The 22,428-nt window shown below is 44.4% G+C and overlaps 1 protein-coding gene across 4 annotated transcripts in view; it reads right to left on the reverse strand.

Annotated features, from left to right (window-relative positions):
* Positions 1 to 7,917: 7,917 nt before the first annotated feature.
* The window catches only part of PATJ (PATJ crumbs cell polarity complex component), a 407,721-nt gene continuing 393,210 nt past the window's right edge, over positions 7,918 to 22,428 (reverse strand). For 3 of the 4 annotated variants that reach the window (XM_073593830.1, XM_073593831.1, XM_073593833.1), the window contains 3 exons: positions 19,549 to 19,646; positions 15,920 to 16,046; positions 7,918 to 12,295 (listed from right to left, as the gene is read on the reverse strand). In XM_073593830.1, the coding sequence (XP_073449931.1) occupies positions 12,149 to 12,295; positions 15,920 to 16,046; positions 19,549 to 19,646 (372 nt within the window). In that variant the 3' untranslated portion in view covers positions 7,918 to 12,148. The remainder of the gene's footprint in view (positions 12,296 to 15,919; positions 16,047 to 19,548; positions 19,647 to 22,428) is intronic. The other variant, XM_073593832.1, reaches the window with a different exon arrangement.

Here is a 22,428-nt window from a genome sequence, read left to right on the forward strand (position 1 = left end):
ACACTGATAATGTCTTGAAACGTTTTCATATTTAGATATCAATGTTATCAAAGACTCTGCTGTGTAAACCAAGATGTCATTACTGACCGATTGTTAGCATTATTGCACACACCTGTGTCTGGGCCTCGTTCTACTCATCCTCACACCACGCCAGACATTGATTTTATCTCTCGTTTATGCTGGTCGCAGCATGACAGAGCGATCGATGTGTCACTGAGAAGACCCGATCATTAAGGTGGATGACAAGTCACCGCTGCCACAAGGAGAACGATCTCAAACTTAACTGAGCAATATAATGACAACCGGTGGAAAATGAAGTCAATTCAAGGCTTTACCCAGTATAGATCACTATCTGCATGTTACCAGCTGTACAGTTTTATATATCACAGCCAATAATTCTTCCTTATGTTCCTCCCCCGGAGATGGCCCTTGCCCTCAACCACATGCAAATTTTTACACTTTGCCAGCACAGGGTGGTTCATAGAGCGATGCCAACATGATGAAGCCTTCCACCTTCTCTACGTCATTGTACTGTGAGCGCAGGGTACTGTGGTGGTGACCCCGCAGGGGTTGGGCCCATGATGCCCTGCACTCACAAGAAATTGGTTGTAGACGTTGGGGGCCAGAATGTTGCATGCTGCTCCTGCAGCCCCCTGGGAAACCCCAATCACAGAACGCCAGGGAACACTCAGGCTGCCATGCAGACATCCCAACCTTCAAAAACTAAATATCAGAGAGGTGGAAAAATCATTTCATGGAGGTGACGCTTCCCGCCCACGCCGACCCCCCAACTAAATGCAGCCTTACCCGTGCCCATGAAATGCAGCCATACCCGTGCCCATGAAATGCAGCCTTACCCGTGCCCATGAAATGCAGCCTTACTCGTGCCCATGAAATGCAGCCATTACCAGTGCCCATGAAATGCAGCCTTACCCGTGCCCATGAAATGCAGCCATTACCAGTGCCCATGAAATGCAGCCTTACTCGTGCCCATGAAATGCAGCCATTACCAGTGCCCATGAAATGCAGCCATTACCAGTGCCCATGAAATGCAGCCTTACTCGTGCCCATGAAATGCAGCCATTACCAGTGCCCATGAAATGCAGCCATACCAGAGCCCATTAAATGCAGCCTTACCCGTGCCCATGAAATGCAGCCATTACCAGTGCCCATGAAATGCAGCCTTACCAGTGCCCATGAAATGCAGCCATACCAGAGCCCATGAAATGCAGCCATACCAGAGCCCATGAAATGCAGCCTTACCCGTGCCCATGAAATGCAGCCTTACCCGTGCCCATAAAATGCAGCCTTACCCGTGCCCATGGAATGCAGCCTTACCCACGCCCATGGAATGCAGCCTTACCCACGCCCATGGAATGCAGCCTTACCCACGCCCATGGAATGCAGCCTTACCAGTGTCCATGATATGCAGCCTTACCAGTGCCCATGATATGCAGCCTTACCAGTGCCCATGAAATGCAGCCTTACCAGCGCCCATGGAATGCAGCCTTACCCACGCCCATGGAATGCAGCCTTACCAGTGCCCATGAAATGTAGCCTTACCAGTGCCCATGATATGTAGCCTTACCAGTGCCCATGATATGCAGCCTTACCAGTGCCCATGATATGCAGCCTTACCAGTGCCCATGATATGCAGCCTTACCAGTGCCCATAAAATGCCATAAATCTATCCCCTATTTTGTAGGCGCTATAACTTTTGTGCAAACCAATCAATATACATTTATTGCGATTTTTTTTTAACCAAAAATATGTAGAAGAATACATAATCGGCCTAAACTGAGGAAAAAAAATGTTTGTTTTTTTTTTGTTTTTTTAAATGGGGATATTTATTATAGCAAAAAGTAAAAAATATTGTTTTTTTCAAACTTGTCGCTTTTCTTTTGTTTATAGCGCAAAAAATAAAAAACTGCAGAGGTGATCAAATACCACCAAAAGAAAGCTCCATTTGTGGGGGGAAAAATGCTAAAAATGTCATTTGGGTACAGTGTTGCATGACCGCGCGTTCAAAATGTGACAGCGCTGAAAACTGAAAATTGGCCTGGGCAGGAAGGGGGTGAAAATGCCCGGTATTGAAGTGGTTAAAAGTTTACTGACCTAATAGACACTCATTAGTCTGGTGCCCTGCCGCACACACATATGAACGAACAAATGAATATGAACAGTTTTTATTTTTTTTTTAAATAAATGATAATATATATGATTGACTAACATGTGAAAACTTTGGGGGGAGGCGCCGCCACCCCTGCGCACCTGATTAACACGTCAAGTCTTTATAGATACATTGTAACATGGACCCGCATCATGGTTCTGCTCTCTCTGTTCTTGGATAGCAGGCCAGACATTTTTGTAGAAACAAAGTCATCTCCAGCTTCTGATTACTCCAGGTTTTGTAAGGTCAGAGGGTTCTAAGCATTATTTGAAAATGCATTTAATAGATTCGGAACATCAATTAGCAACCAAAAAAATAAATAACGAGTCAGTGCAGATCTCACCTACAGAGGAAATGTAAATGACCTTGAAACGATTTATACATACAACCTGCAGGAACTGGAGGACCAATTAAGAAATGACACCTAGGCAAGTCTGCCATCTAGTGGGCAGATAGCGATAAGGCATGTTGATTTTGGCTCATCAGTATAATCATTTTGCTTCTAAAATTTTAAACAGCTCTATAGAATCTTTAAGTATTTTCTATATCTTACCTACAGTATATACCTGAATATGATCTAATGTACATAACATTATTGTTTGCTTACCATTAAAAAGCCCTTTGCCTTGGTATGGCTTGCTAAATGTGCCTATTTCAGCATTTGTTATAAATAAAGAACTATGAGCAAAATAAAAATATGTGATGCAGTCTGTCGTTCTAGCCCTTTGGGCTAAGGTTTGTGAGTGCAATACAAATCAATGACTATTTTCTCCAATGTCAATGTTCTGCATCTTTACTACATTGCTACACTTATCTAAATGTATAGCTGCTTTAGTAATGTTGATTCTTTTATTCTGTAGAAATTGTACTAGGACGCCTCCTGAAGAAGCGGCTTGACCGCGAAACTGTAGAGGTCACGTTCGCAAGTACTAAAATAACCGCCTTCACTTACCTGTGTGGGCACTACACAAAAACTTGTTTATCAACATTGCTGTAAACATCCTTGTATTATGTTATTGTTCATTTATATTGGTGTCCTATTATGGACCTTTTAATGCTTTATTTTTCAATAAATTGTAAGATTTTATATACCCTTGTCCATACCTCTCTGGTACCGCTATAGTCCTAAACTCCTTTCTCCTGAAAGAGGTAGGACCCAATTGGAGGGGTCCTAGCTGTTCTCTCTTTCAAACAATATCGCTTTAAACATTCATAGGATGATGGTACCTATTAATGACACAATACTCTTTTTCTAAACTCTGTGGCATCCATTTATTTATTATGCAGTCTGTTAGTAGCATTAGCCTCCCTGGCGGTTTTCCCGAGTGTGGCTCGGGGTTAAAAATCAGGACCATTAGCGGTAACCCCCGAGCCACACTCGGGATTACATCGCAGGATCCTGGTGTGGCTTTACTTACCTTGTCCCCGGGATTCTGCGATGTCCCCCGCAGTGTCCGTGGGCTCCGTCCTCCTCCGAAGCCTCTCCGTGCCGGGCTCCGTTCCCTGCGAGCGTCGCGACGCACGGGGGCGGAGCCTGGCGGCAAATTAAAAAAAAATGTCAAAAGCATAACACATACAGTACTGTAATCTTACAGATTACAGTACTGTATGAAATCATTTCACATCCCTTTTGTCCCCAGTGCTTTGTCCTATGCCCTGCATGCAGTTTTATGTTATATATACTGTTCTTTCTGCCTGGAAACTGGAGATTGTCCATAGCAACCAAAAAGTGTCCCTTTACGTCAAAAGTGGCTTTAGACCAGCTAGAAAACAGCGATAGTAAATTAGAACACTTGCAGAATTGAGCGATAGTGAATTGTGGGGAAATTTATTTTATTACTATTTATTTTTATTTTTTTTAATGATTTATTTTTATTTATTATATTATAATTTATGTTTTTGTGTTTCAAACTTTATCATACCCGGGATATCTACTAGACTCTTGTTTGGACAGATTTAGGTGTGTTATTGTTAAGAATTACAGACCTACAATATAAAACGCCAAATTTCCATGCAAAGTAATTGTACCGCTTTCAGCACCTAAAATCAGAAATAATCATACCGCCAGGGAGGTTAACACAGTCATAGTTACATAGTTAGTCAGGTTGAAAAAAGACACAAGTCCATCTAGTTCAACCATAAAAAAAAAAAAAAAAATAAATAAAAAAATAAAAATAAAAAAAATCATACAATCCCATATACACAATCCTATACCCACAGATGATCCAGAGGAAGGCAAAAAACCCCAGCAAAGCATGATCCAATTTGCTACAGCAGGGGAAAATATTCCTTCCTGATCCCAGAGAGGCAATAGGATTTTCCCTGGATCAACTTTACCTAATAAATGTCAGTACCCAGTTATATTCTGTACATTTAGGAAAGTATCCAGGCCTTTTTTTAAAGCAATCTACTGAGCTGGCCAGAACCACCTCTGGAGGGAGTCTATTCCACATTTTCACAGCTCTTACTGTGAAGAAACCTTTCCGTATTTGAGATGAAGATGAAATCTCTTTTCCTCTAGACTTAAAGAGTGCCCCCTTGCCCCCCCCCCCCCAAAATTTTTTTTTTTAAAGGACAACTTGAGATTATCCTTTACCTTCCCCCCGATTCCCCCAACAAGTGATTTTTGTCTTGGAAAACTTACCTTCCTCCCCATTCCAGCAAACTTTACTGTTCAGTTCAGACTTTGCAAGGAAAATATTCTGACCAGCATCTCTTTCCATTCTACAGAAGCCCCATTCATTCCTTTGGGTTAGCTGTACTTCTCTGGAAAGATGGAAGCCGCCATGAGCTTGGCTCATTACATATACAGGGCCTTTGCTTAGTAGTTCTGCACTATGCTTGTGCCTTGCTGATCAATATACCTGTCAGGAGCTGTGCAATTAAAAATAATAGACGCACTGCAGTATTTAATGACATGAAATACCCACAATGCTCCTGGTAGCCACACACTTTGGCTATGGGGTTAAGAGGAATACTGAAAAAAAAAACAGAAACAGATGATAGCTGGAATCACTATATATCCACATACATATAGCTAACAAATATAAACATGTCACGCATTCATAAAACATCCAGAGAAAATGTATATAGGCAAAGTGCACAATGCAAAGCAGTCCAACAATATATGTTCAGTGCAGACAGTCCATAAAGTAAAGTACAGTGCCTTGGAAAAGTATTCATACCCCTTTGAAATTTTCCACATTTTGTCATGTTACAACCAAAGACGTAAATGTATTTTATTGGGATTTTATGTGATGGACCAACACAAAGTGGCACATAATTGTGAAGTGGAAGGAAAATGATAAATGGTTTTCTACATTTTTTTTACAAATAAATATATGAAAAATGTGGGGTACATTTGTATGGCGCCCCCCGGAGTCAATACTTTGTAGAACCTCCTTTCACTGCAATTACAGCTGCAAGTCTTTTTGGGGATGTCTCTACCAGCTTTACACATCTAGAGAGGGACATTTTTGCTCATTCTTCTTTGCAAAATATCTCAAGCTCTGTCAGATTGGATGGAGAGCGTCTGTGAACAGCAGTTTTCAAGTCTTGCCACAGATTTTCAATGTGATTTAGGTCTGGAATGTGACTGGGCCATTCTAACACATGAATAGGCTTTGATCTGAACCATTCCATTGTAGCTCTGGCTGTATGTTTAGGGTCGTTGTCCTGCTGGAAGGTGAACCTCCGCCCCAGTCTCAAGTTGTTTGCAGACCTAACAGGTGTTCTTCTAAGATTGTCCTGTATTTGGCTCCATCCATCTTCCCATCAACTCTGACCAGCTTTCCTGTCCCTGCTGAAGAAAAGCATCCCCACAACATGATGCTGCCACCAACATGTTTCACGGTGGGGATGGTGTGTTCAGGGTGATGTGCAGTGTTAGTTTTCCGCCACACATAGCGTTTTCCTTTTAGGCCACAAAGTTCAATTTTGGTCTCATCTGACCAGAGCACCTTCTTCCACATGTTTGCTGTGTCCTCCACATGGCTTCTCACAAACAGAACTTCTTATGACTTTCTTTCACCAATGTCTTTCTTCTTGTCACTCTTCCATAAAGGGCAGATTTGTGGAGAACACGACTAATAGTTGTCCTGTGGACAGATTCTCCTACCTGAGCTGTGGATCTCTGCAGCTCCTCCAGAGTTACCATGGACCTCTTGGCTCTTCTCTGATGAATGTTCTCCTTGCCCGGCCGGTCAGTTTAGGTGGACGGCCATGTCTTGGTAGGTTTGCAGTTGTGCCATACTCTTTCCATTTTCAGATGATGGATTGAACAGAGCTCTGTGAGATGTTGAAAGCTTGGGATATTTTTTTTAAACCTAACCCTGGTTTCAACTTCTCCACAACTTTATCCCTGACCTGTCTGGTGTGTTCCTTGGCCTTCATGATGCTGTTTGTTCACTAAGGTTTTTTTAACAAATCTCTGAGGGCTTCACAGAACAGCTGTATTTTTACAGAGATTAAATTACACACAGGTGGACTCTATTTATTAATTATGTGACTTCTGAAGGCAATTGGTTTCCCTAGATTTTAGTTAGGGGTATCAGAGTAAAGGGGGCTGAATACAAATGCCCCCCACACTTTTCACATATTTGTAAAACATTTTGAAAACCATTCATCATTTCCCTTCCACTTCACAATTATGTGCCACTTTGTGTTAGTCTATCAAATAAAATCCCAATACATTTATGTTTTTGGTTGTAACATGACAAAATGTGGAAGGTTTCAAGGGGGATGAATACTTTTTCAAGACACTGTATGAGACACCTACATCCAATGATCCTGTGTATACCACTTCACACCTGGGTGCGCACCCCACTCGCAAGTAGCTTACTGACGGGTAAGACCTTAAAGATGGAGGTCTGGTTGTGTTCTTAGGAAGAAATTCCAATGGGATGGATGGCACAATCCATGGATCAGGAACGGGTTTCCAAAATAGCCAAGGCAGTCCACAGATGGAGCTCAGGAAGGGATGCAAAGGAGGGGCTCATAGTACAGCAGTATAAAATATCAGCATTTATTAAGATAAAAAAAACTACTCACAAAGGCAAGTAAAAAAATAGCATGTAAACCAGATAGGCAACAAAAGAATTAAAAAGGTAAGATTGAGGCAGGATCCTGATGGCCTTGAAGTCTTCCCTGAGCCAATCAGGCTCAGAAGCGCCAAAACCAGATGGGCACAATCAGCACCCTGGCGGGCGTGATTACGTCACCGCCATAGCTCCAACTGAAACGTTTCGTCCAATGAGACGTCGACGATCCATGGGTATTAGAGTAATCCCTAATAGTCTTTTCAGCCCCAATAACTAGTGAATTCAGCTATACTTACTCTGCTCAGGTCCCTCATTGCCACCAGTTTAGGTGTGAGGGAACACCAATCCAGCACTGCAATGGCGCCCTGACACCACCAGTCCTCTGCTGCCTCCCTGTGACGACGGCGTCCTCTTTTTTCTGAGAGGACCCTGCTGGTGGCCACGTCTCACAAGCAGTGACAGTGACGTGGACACTCAAAGAAGGACCCTTCCAGGAAATAAACAGAAGAGGAGAAGACTCGGGATGTTATGTAATCAAGACTTAAAAACGCATCCCAGAGCGAGCCTTTAAGCAGAATAAACCTCAGCTGAAATTTTTTGGTAAACTGAAGAACAACATTGGCATTAATCATATTTTAAGGTTCATTGCAGCATCATATATTTTTTTTATCAGAAAGCAGCTAGTGACACACACGAGAGAGACCGCACTATAAGCAACTATTTTTATTTGTAGTGCATAATAAAATATTCACTTTATTTGTTTACAGAAATGTGAAATCCAATAAGTTCGGCCCTTTACTGCTGAAGAATTTTGATAATAAAATAAACATATATATATGCAAATAAAAGAATTCACCTGAGCAAAAGATGGACAATGATTCTTTACATCTTCAATATGTTAGAATTAATTTGAAAAAGGAAAAAAAAAAAAAAGCCTTCAGACAATAGATGTGACAATGTTTTGGCTGCTATGTACAGCTGTAGCTTTAAGGCCCATCTGCTGCTGTGTGCTTCAGGATCAGCACCTTCTCAGTGTGGTGAAAAGCGACCTGCCAAGGGATCATAAGCATCAAAATCTACAGCATGCAACTGATTTGTAGCCCGTGGCTGATGCAGAATACAGACTTCAATATTATTGGCACCACATTCACCTCTATGCTGTACTTGGGGTGCATGATGCACACTGGAGAGAGGAGTGAATGGCTCCTGCATTTCCAGAAGGCACTCCCCTCACTGCAGCATGACCAAGGAGGATGGTTCTATGGTGTAAGCAAGCAGACCTGGGGGGATGTGGGGGATCAGTACACGCTCATAGTATAACCTGAGAGCACAAGTGGGTGGGGTCAGGGGGGTCTATTGACCCTCTATGGTGTAAGCAAGGAGAGGCCAAGGGGGTAGCATCAGGGAACTCCTGCTTACCCCTACTGTGTAGTCAAGCAGACCCCTGGGAGATGGAACCAGAGACTTCTAACCACCTTTATGGTTCCCAGTAGTTAGAAGGCTCCTTATCCACCCCAATGTTGTAAAAAAACACTCAGGGGAGCAGTCTGGAGGCTCCTTTTTTACATCTATGGCATAAAAAGAGCTCAGGGGAGGAGTCAGGAGGCTCCTTATTCGCATCTATAGTGTCAACAGAGCTCAGGGGAGGAGCCAGAAGGCTCATTATTCACATTTATGGTGTAAAACGAGCACAGGGGAGGAGTCAGGATGGTCCTTATTCACATCTATGGCAGAGGAGGAGTCAGTAGGCCATTTACTCAACTCTATGGTGTAAACAGAGCTCAGGGGAGGAGTCAGTAGGCCATTTACTCACCTCTATGGTGTAAACAGAGCTCAAGGTAGGAGTCCAGAGGCTCCTTTTTTACATCTATGGCATAAAAAGAGCTCAGGGGAGGAGTCAGAAGGCTCATTATTCACATTTATGGTGTAAAAAAAAAAGCTCAGGGGAGGAGTCAGGATGGTCCTTATTCACATCTATGGTATACACAGAGCTCAGAGGAGTCGTCAGAATTCTCTTTTATCTACCTCTATGGTGTAAACAGAGCTCAGAGGAGGACTTAATAGGCTATTTACTCACCTCTATGGTGTAAACAGAGCTCAGGGGAGGAGTCAGTAGGCTATTTACTCACCTCTATGGTGTAAACAGAGCTCAGGGGAGGAGTCAGTAGGCTATTTACTCAGCTCTATGGTGTAAACAGAGCTCAGGGAAGGAGTCAGTAGGCCAGTTACTCACCTCTATGGCATAAATAGAGCTCAGGGGAGGAGTCAGGATGGTCCTTATTCACATCTATGGTATACACAGAGCTCAGGGGAGGAGTCAGAATTCTCTTTTATCTACCTCTATGGTGTAAACAGAGCTCAGAGGAGGACTTAATAGGCTATTTACTCACCTCTATGGTGTAAACAGAGCTCAGGGGAGGAGTCAGTAGGCTATTTACTCACCTTTATGGTGTAAACAGAGCTCAGGGGAGGAGTCAGTAGGCTATTTACTCACCTCTATGGTGTAAACAGAGCTAAGGGGAGGAGTCAGTAGGCTATTTACTCACCTCTATGATGTAAACAGAGCTCAGGGGAGGAGTCAGGGAGCTGCTAATCACCTCTAGGATATAAGCTAGGAGAGTCCAGGAATTCCTACTCACATCTATGCTGTAACAGGAGCCCAAGGGAAAGGGGTCAAGGAGCACCTATATAAATATTACCTTTGAGAAAGTCTCCATTTGAATAAATACGTCAGAAGACCTCTGGTCTCCATCGAAGAAATGGCGGCAAAACCTCTACAGAGAAAATACATGGGCCATTACTGAACTCTCCTTTTGAAAATGCTGGTTTCTTGGCGGTTATACAACCACAGAGTTACTAAGTTAGAACAAACGCGTAGATCTAGAGATCTGAATTTCCTCAGACTTCACTAGCTGCATGCTTGTTCCAGGTCAGTGACAGAGTAAGTACTTTGGCCAGTATTAGCCAGGTAAGTTGCATTTTCATGAAGTCATCAGTGGCCTCTGTACAGGTTTTTCTTTTAAAGGTGATTTTATTTACCTTGTTTGGCCCCTTTACTGCAGCAGAGTTCCTAGTTTACAATCTAGCGTTACCCCAAAACTGAGACTTGCCCTGCGCCCGCTAATGTGTATCAAACCAACGCCACCAGGCTCTCTGTCTCCCAATATACGTCTGATGCATGAGCCCTTGCAGGTCAGTACCAGTGCAATGCTACTTTCCACCACCAGAGGGCCTAAAAAAAAAAAAAAAAAAAAAAAAACTAGCAGCAAAGGAAAATTACCCAATCAGTGAATGAACATGGCGGATACAATTCAATTTCTTGCAAGGTCTCCCTCTTAAATAGAATATATCTCTATCAATCCATACATTATATACATATATTGAAGTCTACAGCAAGAACAGTAGAAATGATTACCTGGCAGCACAGAACAATTCATCTATACATATTGTGCAGTTTAGGAAGGGCAGAACAGTAGGAAGACAATGGGAATTGGGATGGGGATGGGGATGGGAATGGGGATGGGGATGGGAATGGGGATGGGGATGGGGATGGGGATGGTGGGGTGGGTGGTAATGGGTGTGTCACAATAGGGTGGCCGCCTCTACCTTCCTATCCCTGCTACCATTCAGAACTGATATTGGTTATACTGATGTCATTTACACCTTCCCTGGATTTTTCTAACTCCACTGTTGATATTTCCCAGCAGCACTTGTGTCACTGCCCCGCCCACATTAGAGATGCCCCCCTCTCTTGAAGCTGGGTTCTCGGATTATTGCTTTTTCCACTCATAGGTGTGTGCAGCCTATTGCATTAAAGAGGGACTGCAGTCTGCTCACATAATTTGTGATAAAAACATTCTGAAGCTTCCCTCCAACCACTTTGCAGGTTATTTTATATATACTGGGATTCTGTACTTGTCAAATATGCTGCAGAAATCTCCCTCCACCAAGTCTGGCTGCATCTATTTTAACTGTGGGCAGCTGAAGCTGCTGCCTGTTCACTTCCTGGATTTACACAGAGGCACGCCTCCAGCTCTGCAGCTCTCATTGGCCCTCTTATGACTCATCCCCCCTCCGTTCCTGGCAAACTCTCACGAGAGTAAGAGAGAGAGCTGTGCGTGATGTCATAAGCCTAGGCTAATGACCGGACAAGAAACAGGAAGTGGGCTGTATAAGGTATTTACTGGCAGAAAAAAAAAATGTTTTACTATCCAAAGTTAAAACAACAACAAGAGCAGAAGATTTAATAGATGGAAATATGAAAAAATTACTTTAGGTCCGCTTTAAGCTTTAAACCCCATACAAGCTTAGGGCACCCACTTTGCAATCGTTTTTACTGGGGGGGCACAGGAAGCTCTGAGCACCATCTTTGGACAGGTCTTGGTTCCCATTGAAGGTGCTTTGATTGGCGGAGGCAGATTGCAATACATTAATAGCTGGATATTTTGGCTGACGTCCCTATGACTAATAATGACCTCCAGAGCTAAAAAATGTCTAAATTATACATCAATGAACAAAAACAAAATAGGAAAGAATGAGAGCCGGAATGTGGGGGAAGGAATGCACAATGTTACATTAGATGGCTGGAAGACTTATCAGCTATTAAGGTAATAAGGTGACGATGCGTTTCATGTGCTTTATATTGTACACTGAAGTCAGAGATGGAGAAATTATAATACGGCGAGAAGCGAAGACACAGACCAATAGCAACCCGCGGTTCTCAAGCTGCTGGGGAACTATAAGTCCCAGCATGCTTTGCACAGTGGTGATATTGCACTAATGGGGGGGAACTGTTCAGTCCCCACATAATTCACAAGTGGTCCCTTTCCCAGTCTGGCCCCCCGACAGCAGCTCAGGTCTGGAATCCCACCGCAGCAGTCCCATACAACTAAAGTCCTGATGTCTCCGCAGCCCCTTCATCGCGGCTCCCCCCCTCCCGTTACGATAACACGGTTAGAGTGACGTTGCCTTTCTGCCGCTTTAGGATGGCCACCGCCTCTTCATGCGTGACGCCTTCTAGGCTCTCATCATTAACCGCCAGGATCTGGTCTCCTCGTTTCAATCTGCCGTCAACCGCAGCAGCTCCCTAGGGAAGCAAATGTTAATAAAGGAAAAAACGTCAAGGCTTTAAATATTTAAATACGACAAGAAGATTTCCAGAGAAATACGTTTTAGAAATATTGAATTTCATCTGCTTGTCTGCAGTATCACTATAGACACAGCGAGGCAAGTAAAATACACACAACTGCTGCAAGTGCAGCAACAAAAGTCCAAAAAATGACACTCTTGTCTCTGGTAAAGAGGATCTTCAGAGCCAGTCCCCCACTGCGCATGCGTGAGCCGCTCTGCGCTATCTGGATGGCTCGGCAGCCTCCTGGGACCTGTTACATGTCCCAAGAGGTCACGAGCAGGGAGGAGGAGGAGGAGCAGAAGTAGGGAGCGGGTACTTGTCAAAACTAGGTGTCCGCTCCCCCCCCCCCTCCACCCCCTAAAAAAAGCATTTCCAAATATGATGGGGGGAGAAAGGTGAAACTTTCATTTTTGGGTGAAGTTCTGCTGTAAGAAAAAAAAAATCATCAACTATACGATCTGCGGGTATTTTTTAGGTAATTTTGCTAGCTCTGTTGCATGTTTTTACCCGGTTCTGTTCTAGAATTATGGACATACACCCATCTGCCATAACATTGTGACCACTGACAGGTAAAGTGAATAACATTTGGTAACAATATATCTTTTTTTTTGTTTTTGTTTTTTTTGTAATTAAATCATTTTTATTATTACATTTTCCATACAAAAAAAAAAAAAAAACATCACAAATAACAAACATACAACCCCAGCACGTGATGAGGTGGGGTAGAAAAAAAAAAACAATATATCTAATTCAAAAACTCTCACTGGAGAGTTAACTCAAATAGTGAAATATGAATAAACAAAAATGAATGAACATTAATAGGAAGACCGCAGCTGCTGCACAAAGGCGCTACAGCCTTAAAGCAATGAAAAGTATATAAAACAGCGCTAGCAGCCTATAATAAGCAATATACATCCATAATAAATTATTAGGATGTATATGGCTTGATATAGGCTGCTAGCGCTGTTTTATATATTTTTCATTATCTGGTAACAATAGCACCTGAAGGTGGGTGGGATATATTAGGCAAGTGAACATGTTGTCCCTATATTTCCTATAAGTCCCACTAGCTCCAGTTTGCTTCCCCTGCAATCCATTGGTGCCGCGGTTGTTGGCATTTCCCTGCCCACCCAATTCTAGGATCTTTGGCAGCCTTTGATTGATTCAGCATTAGCCCTCATTCTCACGAGGCGGATCCGCTCAGCTCTGTCCGCCAGCTCAGCAGGAGATCTCTCCGTTGAACTCCGCTGAGCCGGCGGATGACAGGTCCGTCTCTGCTCACTGAGCGGGGAGGGGCCTGTCAGAGCAGTGCCGATTCCTATGGAGGGATCGGACAAAAACGGGCAGCAACTCATCCGATCCAATCCGCCAGGACGGATGCGAATGTAGGGCCATACGTCTGATTTTAGCGGATCGGATGTCAGCGGACATGGTAACCGCTGACATCCGTCTCTCCATAGACCTGCATGGACTGCTGCTCAGGTCCGCCGAAAAAACTGACATGCGGACCCGAACGGTCCGTTCGTGTGAAAGGGGCCTTAAGCATACGCATATGGATTGGCGGGAGGTAACCCAATTTATCCATGGATTGACTACCATACTTATTCCTCTGACAATCAGTGTCTGTCTCCTTGGCCTTGTGGAACAGCTGGCGTTGGCTAAAGCAACCCGCATTCTAATAGGGATCCTATTATTTTACGCAAGGAAAGCAATTGTACTAAAATGGAAGTCAGCCAATCCCCCCCCCCCCCCACCTTGTCATCGTGGAAAACATGAATTAACACAATGATACCCCTCTACAAAGCAACATATTTATCCCGAGGATGCCCCAAGAAACATTAAAAAGTCTGGCACTTGTAGACAGACTCAGAGTCCACGACGGATGATCAGCCTGTTGGGGACTGCCCTGGTTAGATACCCTGAATACCTACCTGGCCCTGGGGTCCAGGCCCCAGACAAGTGAGCGGTGGCGTTAGTCCAGAGGTCAAAGTGATCACACTCCACCCTAGCTGTCCTTGTAACGTCCGGCTCAGACATATAAGAGGGATGAGAGGTCCTACAGGAATAGATATCTCCTAACATTATCCTACCGTGTGAAAACTGGGTACTAGAAAATGTCGTTAGTTAGTTTTAACTATAGTTAGATATGTTTCGTTTTGAGATACACGGTAAGTTGTACGCTGATATGCACATGGCTATGTGCACATTATAAATTCCTTTTTCCTTTTTTTATAAGAGATCACATTCCCTCTGTTCTCAGCTGCATAAGAGCTGGGGTGGAGGAGAAACAGCAGCACACTGCTCTTCCCAGTGAATGGCTGTGCAGGGGGGGGGGCATGTCAGGACAGGTTTGATTATTGGAGAGCACACCGAGTTCCCAGCACAGCTGACCACAATGTTTTCTCCTGCTTAGTGTGGTCAGTTTTTAATAGGAAAGCAGAGGGACTGGCAGGCACACCAGGGATTTCACACAAAAGCAGCAATACAGAGGGAACAGGATACTTTTTCATACAAGTACATGGCACAGCAGGCACATATCAGGAATGTGAAGTGCTGGGGAAACACTTTAAGTGCCATTTTTTCCTGCACCGGGATGCACAGTTGTATCATGCATACTCATGCAGGCAGTGCCATTCATTCCCATTAGGACAAAGGCGTCTGTATGGAGACAGCCTCTGTTCCCAAACGCAGGCTGTGTGCCCCCCTTACAGTGGTGGTGCAAATGCCACCCTCTGAAAGGAGCTCGGTGTCATGCCACTGGCTCTCCCAAGTAGCGATGGACCCAGAACCATACCAGCATCAAATCAAATGATTATCATCAAATATCATATATAAATATATAAATATCAAATATCATCAAATGGAAGCTCAATCAGCCACAGCTCAAGGAACCCCTAACAATCTCTGGTGGAACCCGAAGGTTCCATTGAACCCTGGTTGGCAAAAGCTGCTTCAAATATTAGTGAAATATTCATTTTGCCCGATTTAGAAAAAAAAACATAAACCACTATCCTGTATGTTTGCTCAATACGCAGACACCCTTGCCAATTCTTACAGTGGTGTTTTCCTAACTCAATAATAATGCTGAAGGCAATTCTAGGTCACTGAATCGTGAATCGCTCAAAATAAGAGCGGGAGCTTAGAATTGCAAATTTGTATTGAGTTGCTGTTCTGCAATACCGATCTCTGACATTCGTGATTAATTCCCTCCGTGTAAAGGAAACACTTGGTGGCCTCGGTCCCTGTATGACAAGCTGTCTTAACATCACTTCTTGTTTTTGGCCTGTCTGGACAGATAGCGGACAGGCTCACAATGAGTTGCTCCGATCCTTTATTTGGCCATTCCTTCGCTTTTTTTTGCAAAATTTGTGGATTTTTAGGAATTTTAAATAGCGTTTCTTTCTCATATGCATATGATTGAACAAAGCAGCGGGGGCATATCTGTACATTTTGTGTATGACGAGGTGAACTGCATATTTTGTGCAGGCAGACCCCATGCAGCTCTCAGTGTATCTCCGCGGATGCTCTATAACAGATCTCACATCTGTAGATGTATAAAAAAAAAAAAAAAAAACTCACCTTAGAAAATACAGTCTTGACATAGATTGGCAGATCTCCATGAGGGCTTCCGTACCCTCCGACGATACTAAACCCGAGCCCATCCGCTCCTTTCTCCAGGAGAATGATCTTTGGCACAGGGGATCTGCTGAGTGACAACATAGAATGAATTAATCATTACACCTGCAGGAAACTGCCTGACAAGAGGTCATGTACCTTTCTTCTGTTATTCTGCAGATGGTAAGTCCACCCAAAACTAGTATATTATCTACTCTGCCCATTATGAGGGGTTCCCACCATCCCTGTGCTGAGTTACTGGCTCTGTACACTTGCTGTATCCATGAGGGGTTCCCACCATCCCTGTGCTGAGCTTCCGGGTCTGTACACCTTCTGTGCCCATTAGAGGAGTTCCCACCATCCCTGTGCTGAGTTACTGGGTCTGTACTCCTGCTGTGCCTATTATGAGGGGTTCCCACCATCCCTGTGCTGAGTTCCCAGGTCTGTACACCTGCTGTGCTCATTATGAGGGGTTCCCACCATCCCTGTACTGAGTTCCCAGGTCTGTACACCTGCTGTGCCCATTATGAGGGGTTCCCACCATCCCAGCTGGATTTTAAAGGCTAACCAAGCTCAAGCTAACAGTCAAGCAAGGAAAATAATCACATTCGCTGGTAAGGAGATATATATATGGACTTAAAATATGGTACAGCAAAGAAACGTGGGAAAGTCACACCCAATATGATTTTACATGAATGTTACAATGATAATAATTTACATTTACTGATTATATAATAAATTACAGTTTAGATTCCCTTTGGAAATGTTTACGGTCAGAAAGCACAAATGAGATATACGGATATAGAGTTTTCTATTTAACTTTATATACATTTTCTATCATTGGCTTAAATTTGAAAGCAAAAATCTAAATGGCTATTAAAAGGAAAGGTGTCCTGAGAGAAATCCAGAGGCTAGCCATTGCTAATATACTCCTGAAAATGCTTCAAGCCCAACTCCTATAAAAAAAAGACAGTTTTAAAATCATAAAAAAAGTCATTCTGGCTGCAAAAAAAATCACCTTTAACCTGCAGCTGTCAACCGCAGTACTTCTTTTCTGCCACAAGATGTCACCCAACCTCACTAAACCCAGAAGACTGAGGAAAATACTCTTAATGCAGGGGGTCATGGGCCCGCCACTGAGGGCATGTCAGCAGGGCCCCCTTCATTCACGGTATATTTATTGATGCAGACAGTGGCGCTGACATCATCAGCGTCATCACCTGGAGGACCGCTCACCACCAGGAGAAGATTGAAAGGGGATAGGCCCCTATGTGTCATCATTGGACCATGGGCATAGCAAAAGGGGATCGTAGGGCGCTCATGCTCCAGGGGGCCTGGGCAGCAAGAGGCAGGAGGGGCGGCAGGGGCAGCATTTACTAGAACCGATCAGGCCTGCTTCTACTCCTCCTCCCGCCGTCATTCAACTGCTGCAGGAAAATACAGCCGATAAGTTCTAGTAAATGCTGTTCCTGCTGTCCCTGTTCCTCTTGCTGCTCAGGCCCCCCTTGTGTGCTCCCCTGGTCCCCCTCCCGCAGCGCTGCCGACTCCCTCCCCTCCTCTCCTGATGGTTGCTACAGAGTATGCTTTTAGGATGGAGAGCAGTGGATGGGGCTGGTAAATACATGTCATTTACTGGCCCCTTCCACAGTAAGTGAAGGGTACCAATCGTTTAGTGTGTGTCCATTCGTAACTGAAGCATAGTAAACCGCGTTTACTATGTTTCAGTCTGTGAATGAAAGAAACTGCTTAGCACAGATCACTTCAAGTTCATTCGCTGTCCAGTGCAGCTGAGGCTGCAGAGCAAGGGACTGGGGAATCTCTGTCCTCAGTCCCTTTCCCTGTCTGAAAGGTGAGACACCAGGGGTCTGTCTAGACCCCGGATATTTCACCAAAGCCTCCCCAACGAGACTCCCAAAAAAAAATAAAAATGTAAATAACATACCTCCCAACTTTTTAAGATGGGAATGAGGGACACCTATCAGCAAAAGTATGCAGGCATAGGACACACCCCCTGTCACACCCCCTTAAAGGAGAATTGTACAAAAAACCAAGATTGGTTAAACCCACACGTGCTTTTTTTACCACTACTATTCCTTTATATTGGCTTTTGGAATTTACAAACGCAGCCATTTAGAAATCAGATGAAAGGTTTAGCTCTGGGAAACACTTTTTGAAAGATAAAAAGTGCCTTTTATATACAACTATATGGATCAGACCAAAATGAGGGACAAATGAGGAGGAATGAGGGACAGAGGGACATTGCTCCAAATCAGGGACAGTCCCTCGAAATTGGGGACAGTTGGGGGCTATGAAATAATAATTAAAAAAAAAGAAAAAAGAAAAGAAAAGCTATTGACATAATTCATTGCCCTAATGACACCGTCCAATGCTCTACTGACTGATACTGTCCACTTTTAAGGTAGGCCAAGTTTATATTCTTACAGTGATATTTTGTTTTATTATATTTTTCTAAAAACTTTCCTTACTATTTAGTTAGGCCTTGCTAATTATTTTCTTTAAAAAAAAAGGGGGGGGCTGAACTCCGGGGATCTCTGATCAATGTCATGTTGTTCGGGTAGATCTTCACTTCTCTAAGGTTGCCTACCCCTGTTATACACTGTCACTGGGGAAAAGCGCTTGCCATGTCACCCTGCATAGGTAATTCAGTAGACTCAGAGGGGCCCGGGCCAGGCCTGTTGCGGGCCCCTCTGAGCTTCCAGTTTCACCTACACAAAGTGAGGGGGGGCAAGCTTGCACTGGAAGCAAAGGATGGTAGTGGGGGGGCTCCCAAGTCAACTTTTGCATCAGGGTCCACAATCTTCAAGCTACACCTCTGCTTTTGAATGGTCTGAAGACCGAGGAATGCAAGTATATTACAATAAAAGAGACAGCATAATATACAGAGGGGGAGTGGGGTGGGGGGCAGGGTCAGCTGGCAGGGGAGGCGGCGGCGAGTTGGGCTTTAATTGCCTGACTATATCTCTAAAGGGTGAGCTCAGACATGTTCGCAAGTCCACGTGCCTGCGCCCGCCAGGAGGCTGACACTCCGCAGCTCTAATCACAAGTAGTAAGACAATTCTAAATCTGTGCAGCTGCAGATCTGGAAATGTCTCACTGCCAGCGATTAGCGATGCGAAGTGTCAGCTTCCTGGCGGGCGCGGGCACGTGGACTTGTAAGGATGAGCTCAGGCATGTGCGCAAGTCCACGTGCCCGTGCCCGCGCCCGCCAGGAAGCTGACACTCCACAGCACTAATCACAGGTAGTAAAACATTTCCAAATCTGTGCAGCTGCAGATCTGGAAATGTCTCACTGCCGGTGATTAGCGCTGCGGAGAGTCAGCTTCCTGGGGGGCACATGGACTTGCCAACATGCCTGAGTTCATCCTTACTCTAAAGCCAGAACAAACTCAGAACTCCTGATCTGCATTTTTTCCCCAGGTCAGTCACTAGAGATCAGCAATGATGGTCTCCATATAAAGCATACATCTAAGTACAGGTTTCCTTGAAAGGCGCCACCACTCTATCCAATGAGGATGGGGCACTCCTGTGTAGACCCGTTGCCCGCTCTGCAAAGATTTACGCCGTGTACTCACTCCGCCTCCTCGCTCGGGTGCTCAGAAGTCATGCTCTGGCTCAGCGACATGCTCTCCAGTTGACTGGCGATGGCACTTATATTCGTATCCGCTACAACCTAGAACATAAAAAGGCACATAAAGCTCGACAGCACAACACAGCAATCCTATTTACCTGTACATTCCCCCTCCCCCCTCCATCCTCCCTGAGCAGAATAAATAAAACAAACAATCGTTCTCACTCCATACAGAGAGGAAACAATCTGTTTAATTGAATTGTTCAGAAGAGGTCATTGTACTGCAGCCTTTCCCCAGGAGAACAGAGACCTGTAATAAAATGTTATGGCTAAACCAACATCTCTTAGAGAGACCCTGTTACCACACATGAGGGTTAAATGTTCGTTAAAGGGTTACTCCACTTATGTTGAGAAAAAAAATATTCCCTTCTGGGTGATCTCTGTACATTGCGGAGATTTTAACAAACTTTGTGGCAGATTCCTACCTTTTGTTATTCTGAAGAAATCACTGTGTGTTTCTCTGTGTCCATGTGGTAAAGTGCATCTAATGGGAGTGGTTACATAATTATCAATCAGCTGCTTCACCTGCAGGGCTCTAATGAGGAAAGTGGCAGGATCTGCATTCCTTTAGGTATGATTTCCTATGGGGGAGTATCTCAACCAAAAATTACATTTTGTCCTGAATTGTCCAGGCTCCGTCAGCAATGGGTCTGGGATGTTCTGGAGCTGGACTATATGGAACTTCCCATTTAAAATACTGGTCTCCTTGAGAGACCGCCTCATTCACTCATCTCACTCCCACTCGGGTACACAAGATGAGGCCCTCTCTTTCCTAGTGCTGTGATCATTCCCCCCGGGGATTACATTCACATCTTTTGGTCCTGCCCGGTAATCTCTGCCTATTGGTCGCAAATCCTTATGGAGGTGAATACTGTATTTATTGGTGTATACCACTCAATTTTTCACCATGAAAATCGGGCGCAAATAGTGTGTGCGTGTTATACGCCGATACTTCAATTTTAGCTGCCTCGGAGGGGAGAGGAGGGGAACGGGACGAGCGCTGTCAGATTACATACAGTGAGAATTTCATGTTTACTTGGCGGCCTCTGTAATAGGAAGTCCTGTCTCCTGGGCTGCCATTGGACCACTGTTCTGTCTATCATAGGAGATTCTCACTGTATGTAATCTGATGGCGCTCGTCCCGGCCCCCTCCCTGTCCCCTCTAGGCTGCAGATTGACATCGATCAGGCTGCACTGATGGCAATGGTGAGGCTGCTGCATTGATGCCATTGGTGAGGCTGCTGCACTGATGGCAATGGTGAGGCTGCTGCACTGATGGCAATGGTGAGGCTGCTGCACTGATGGCAATGGTGAGGCTGCTGCACTGATGGCAATGGTGAGGCTGCTGCACTGATGGCAATGGTGAGGCTGCTGCACTGATGGCAATGGTGAGGCTGCTGCACTGATGGCAATGGTGAGGCTGCTGCACTGATGGCAATGGTGAGGCTGCAGATGGGCACTAACCCTTATTTTGCTTCAAAGTTCCTTATTTAAAATTTAAGTTTTTTTTCCTGAAACTTCCCTCTTAAAATTAATGTGCGTGTTATACGCCGATAAATACGGGACTTAATATCTCCATAGCTCTGTCCCCAAAAATATGCCTGCTTGGGTTGGTGGAGGAACTGGTACCCAGGGTGGCTGAGAGGACCTTGTTGGGTCTCTTACTGTTCTATGCCAGGAAATCCATCATTCTATGCTGGAAGCGACGGGCGCCACCTTCTATTTTTCTATGGAAAACACTTGTAAATAATGTGGTACCCTTATACAAAGACACCTATACACATAGAGGATGTCCAAAAAAACATGCAGCCAATTAGGATACTCCCCTATTGCTTGACGGCCTCCCTTGAGGATCCAAGTGGTCAGCCTTTTACAGCATAATGATTCATGTGGGTTGTTTCAATACCGGTTTAGCCTTGGAGCATGAACCATGCCAGCTAATTGATGATGGTCGCCTATGGTATCTGTAGAATGTCTGACATCCCTTTGTAACACATTACCCTCCCTGTGACCCCTGCGTGGGACCTTTCTTTGGTGCTGGAGCCAGGCATTGGCTCTGCTGATGTACGTTATGTTGTCTGTGTGTTTATTACAGAAAAAAAAATAAAAATTACATTTGTGTTGCAGGGGATGCCCAAAATCTGACTTGCATCTTAGTGGAGACTTTTGGGAAAATCAGTGAGCCAATCACACAAGCAGTAAATTATGTTTCTGGGGGGCGTTCTGTGCACAGAACATCTCCAGGTTGCCACATTACATTACAATTCCTGACCTCGCAGGCAGTTCACCCTGACATCTGCAAACCGCTGCGGGTGTCAATGTAAAGTTAATAACACCCCCCCCCACCCCCCAAAAAAAAAAAAAAAATCAGTTCACAGAACGCAGTGCAAACTGTGGAATCGGATTGCACTGGGTCTGAACATCAATGCGATCTGCGGACCAAAAAAAAAAGGGTCCTGCACCATTTTGGTGGGACTGTAATGCTTTTTTAGCTATACAAACTGTATGGCTGAATTCGCATCGCACAGACATCGCATGTGATGGGCACAGCAATGCAGTGCGAATCACATGCGATGCCTGGCATTGCATAAGTGTGAACCCAGCCTGAAGGTTGATTGGTTGCTTAGGGTCATCAGCTCCACTCTTATGTCAGCAGTGTATGAGCAGCGTTTCTCAACCTTTTTTTTTTTTTTTTTAGTCCAGGCACCCTTTAAAATTATAGACAGTCTTGAGGCACCCCATTCTAAAATGTAAAAACGATTCTAATGGTTTTACATAATGCAGCAACATCCACACACATAAGGACACCCAATGTTAAAGGTGA

This window comes from Aquarana catesbeiana, linkage group LG07 (genome assembly GCF_042186555.1).
Source record: "Aquarana catesbeiana isolate 2022-GZ linkage group LG07, ASM4218655v1, whole genome shotgun sequence".
NCBI lineage: Eukaryota > Metazoa > Chordata > Amphibia > Anura > Ranidae > Aquarana > Aquarana catesbeiana.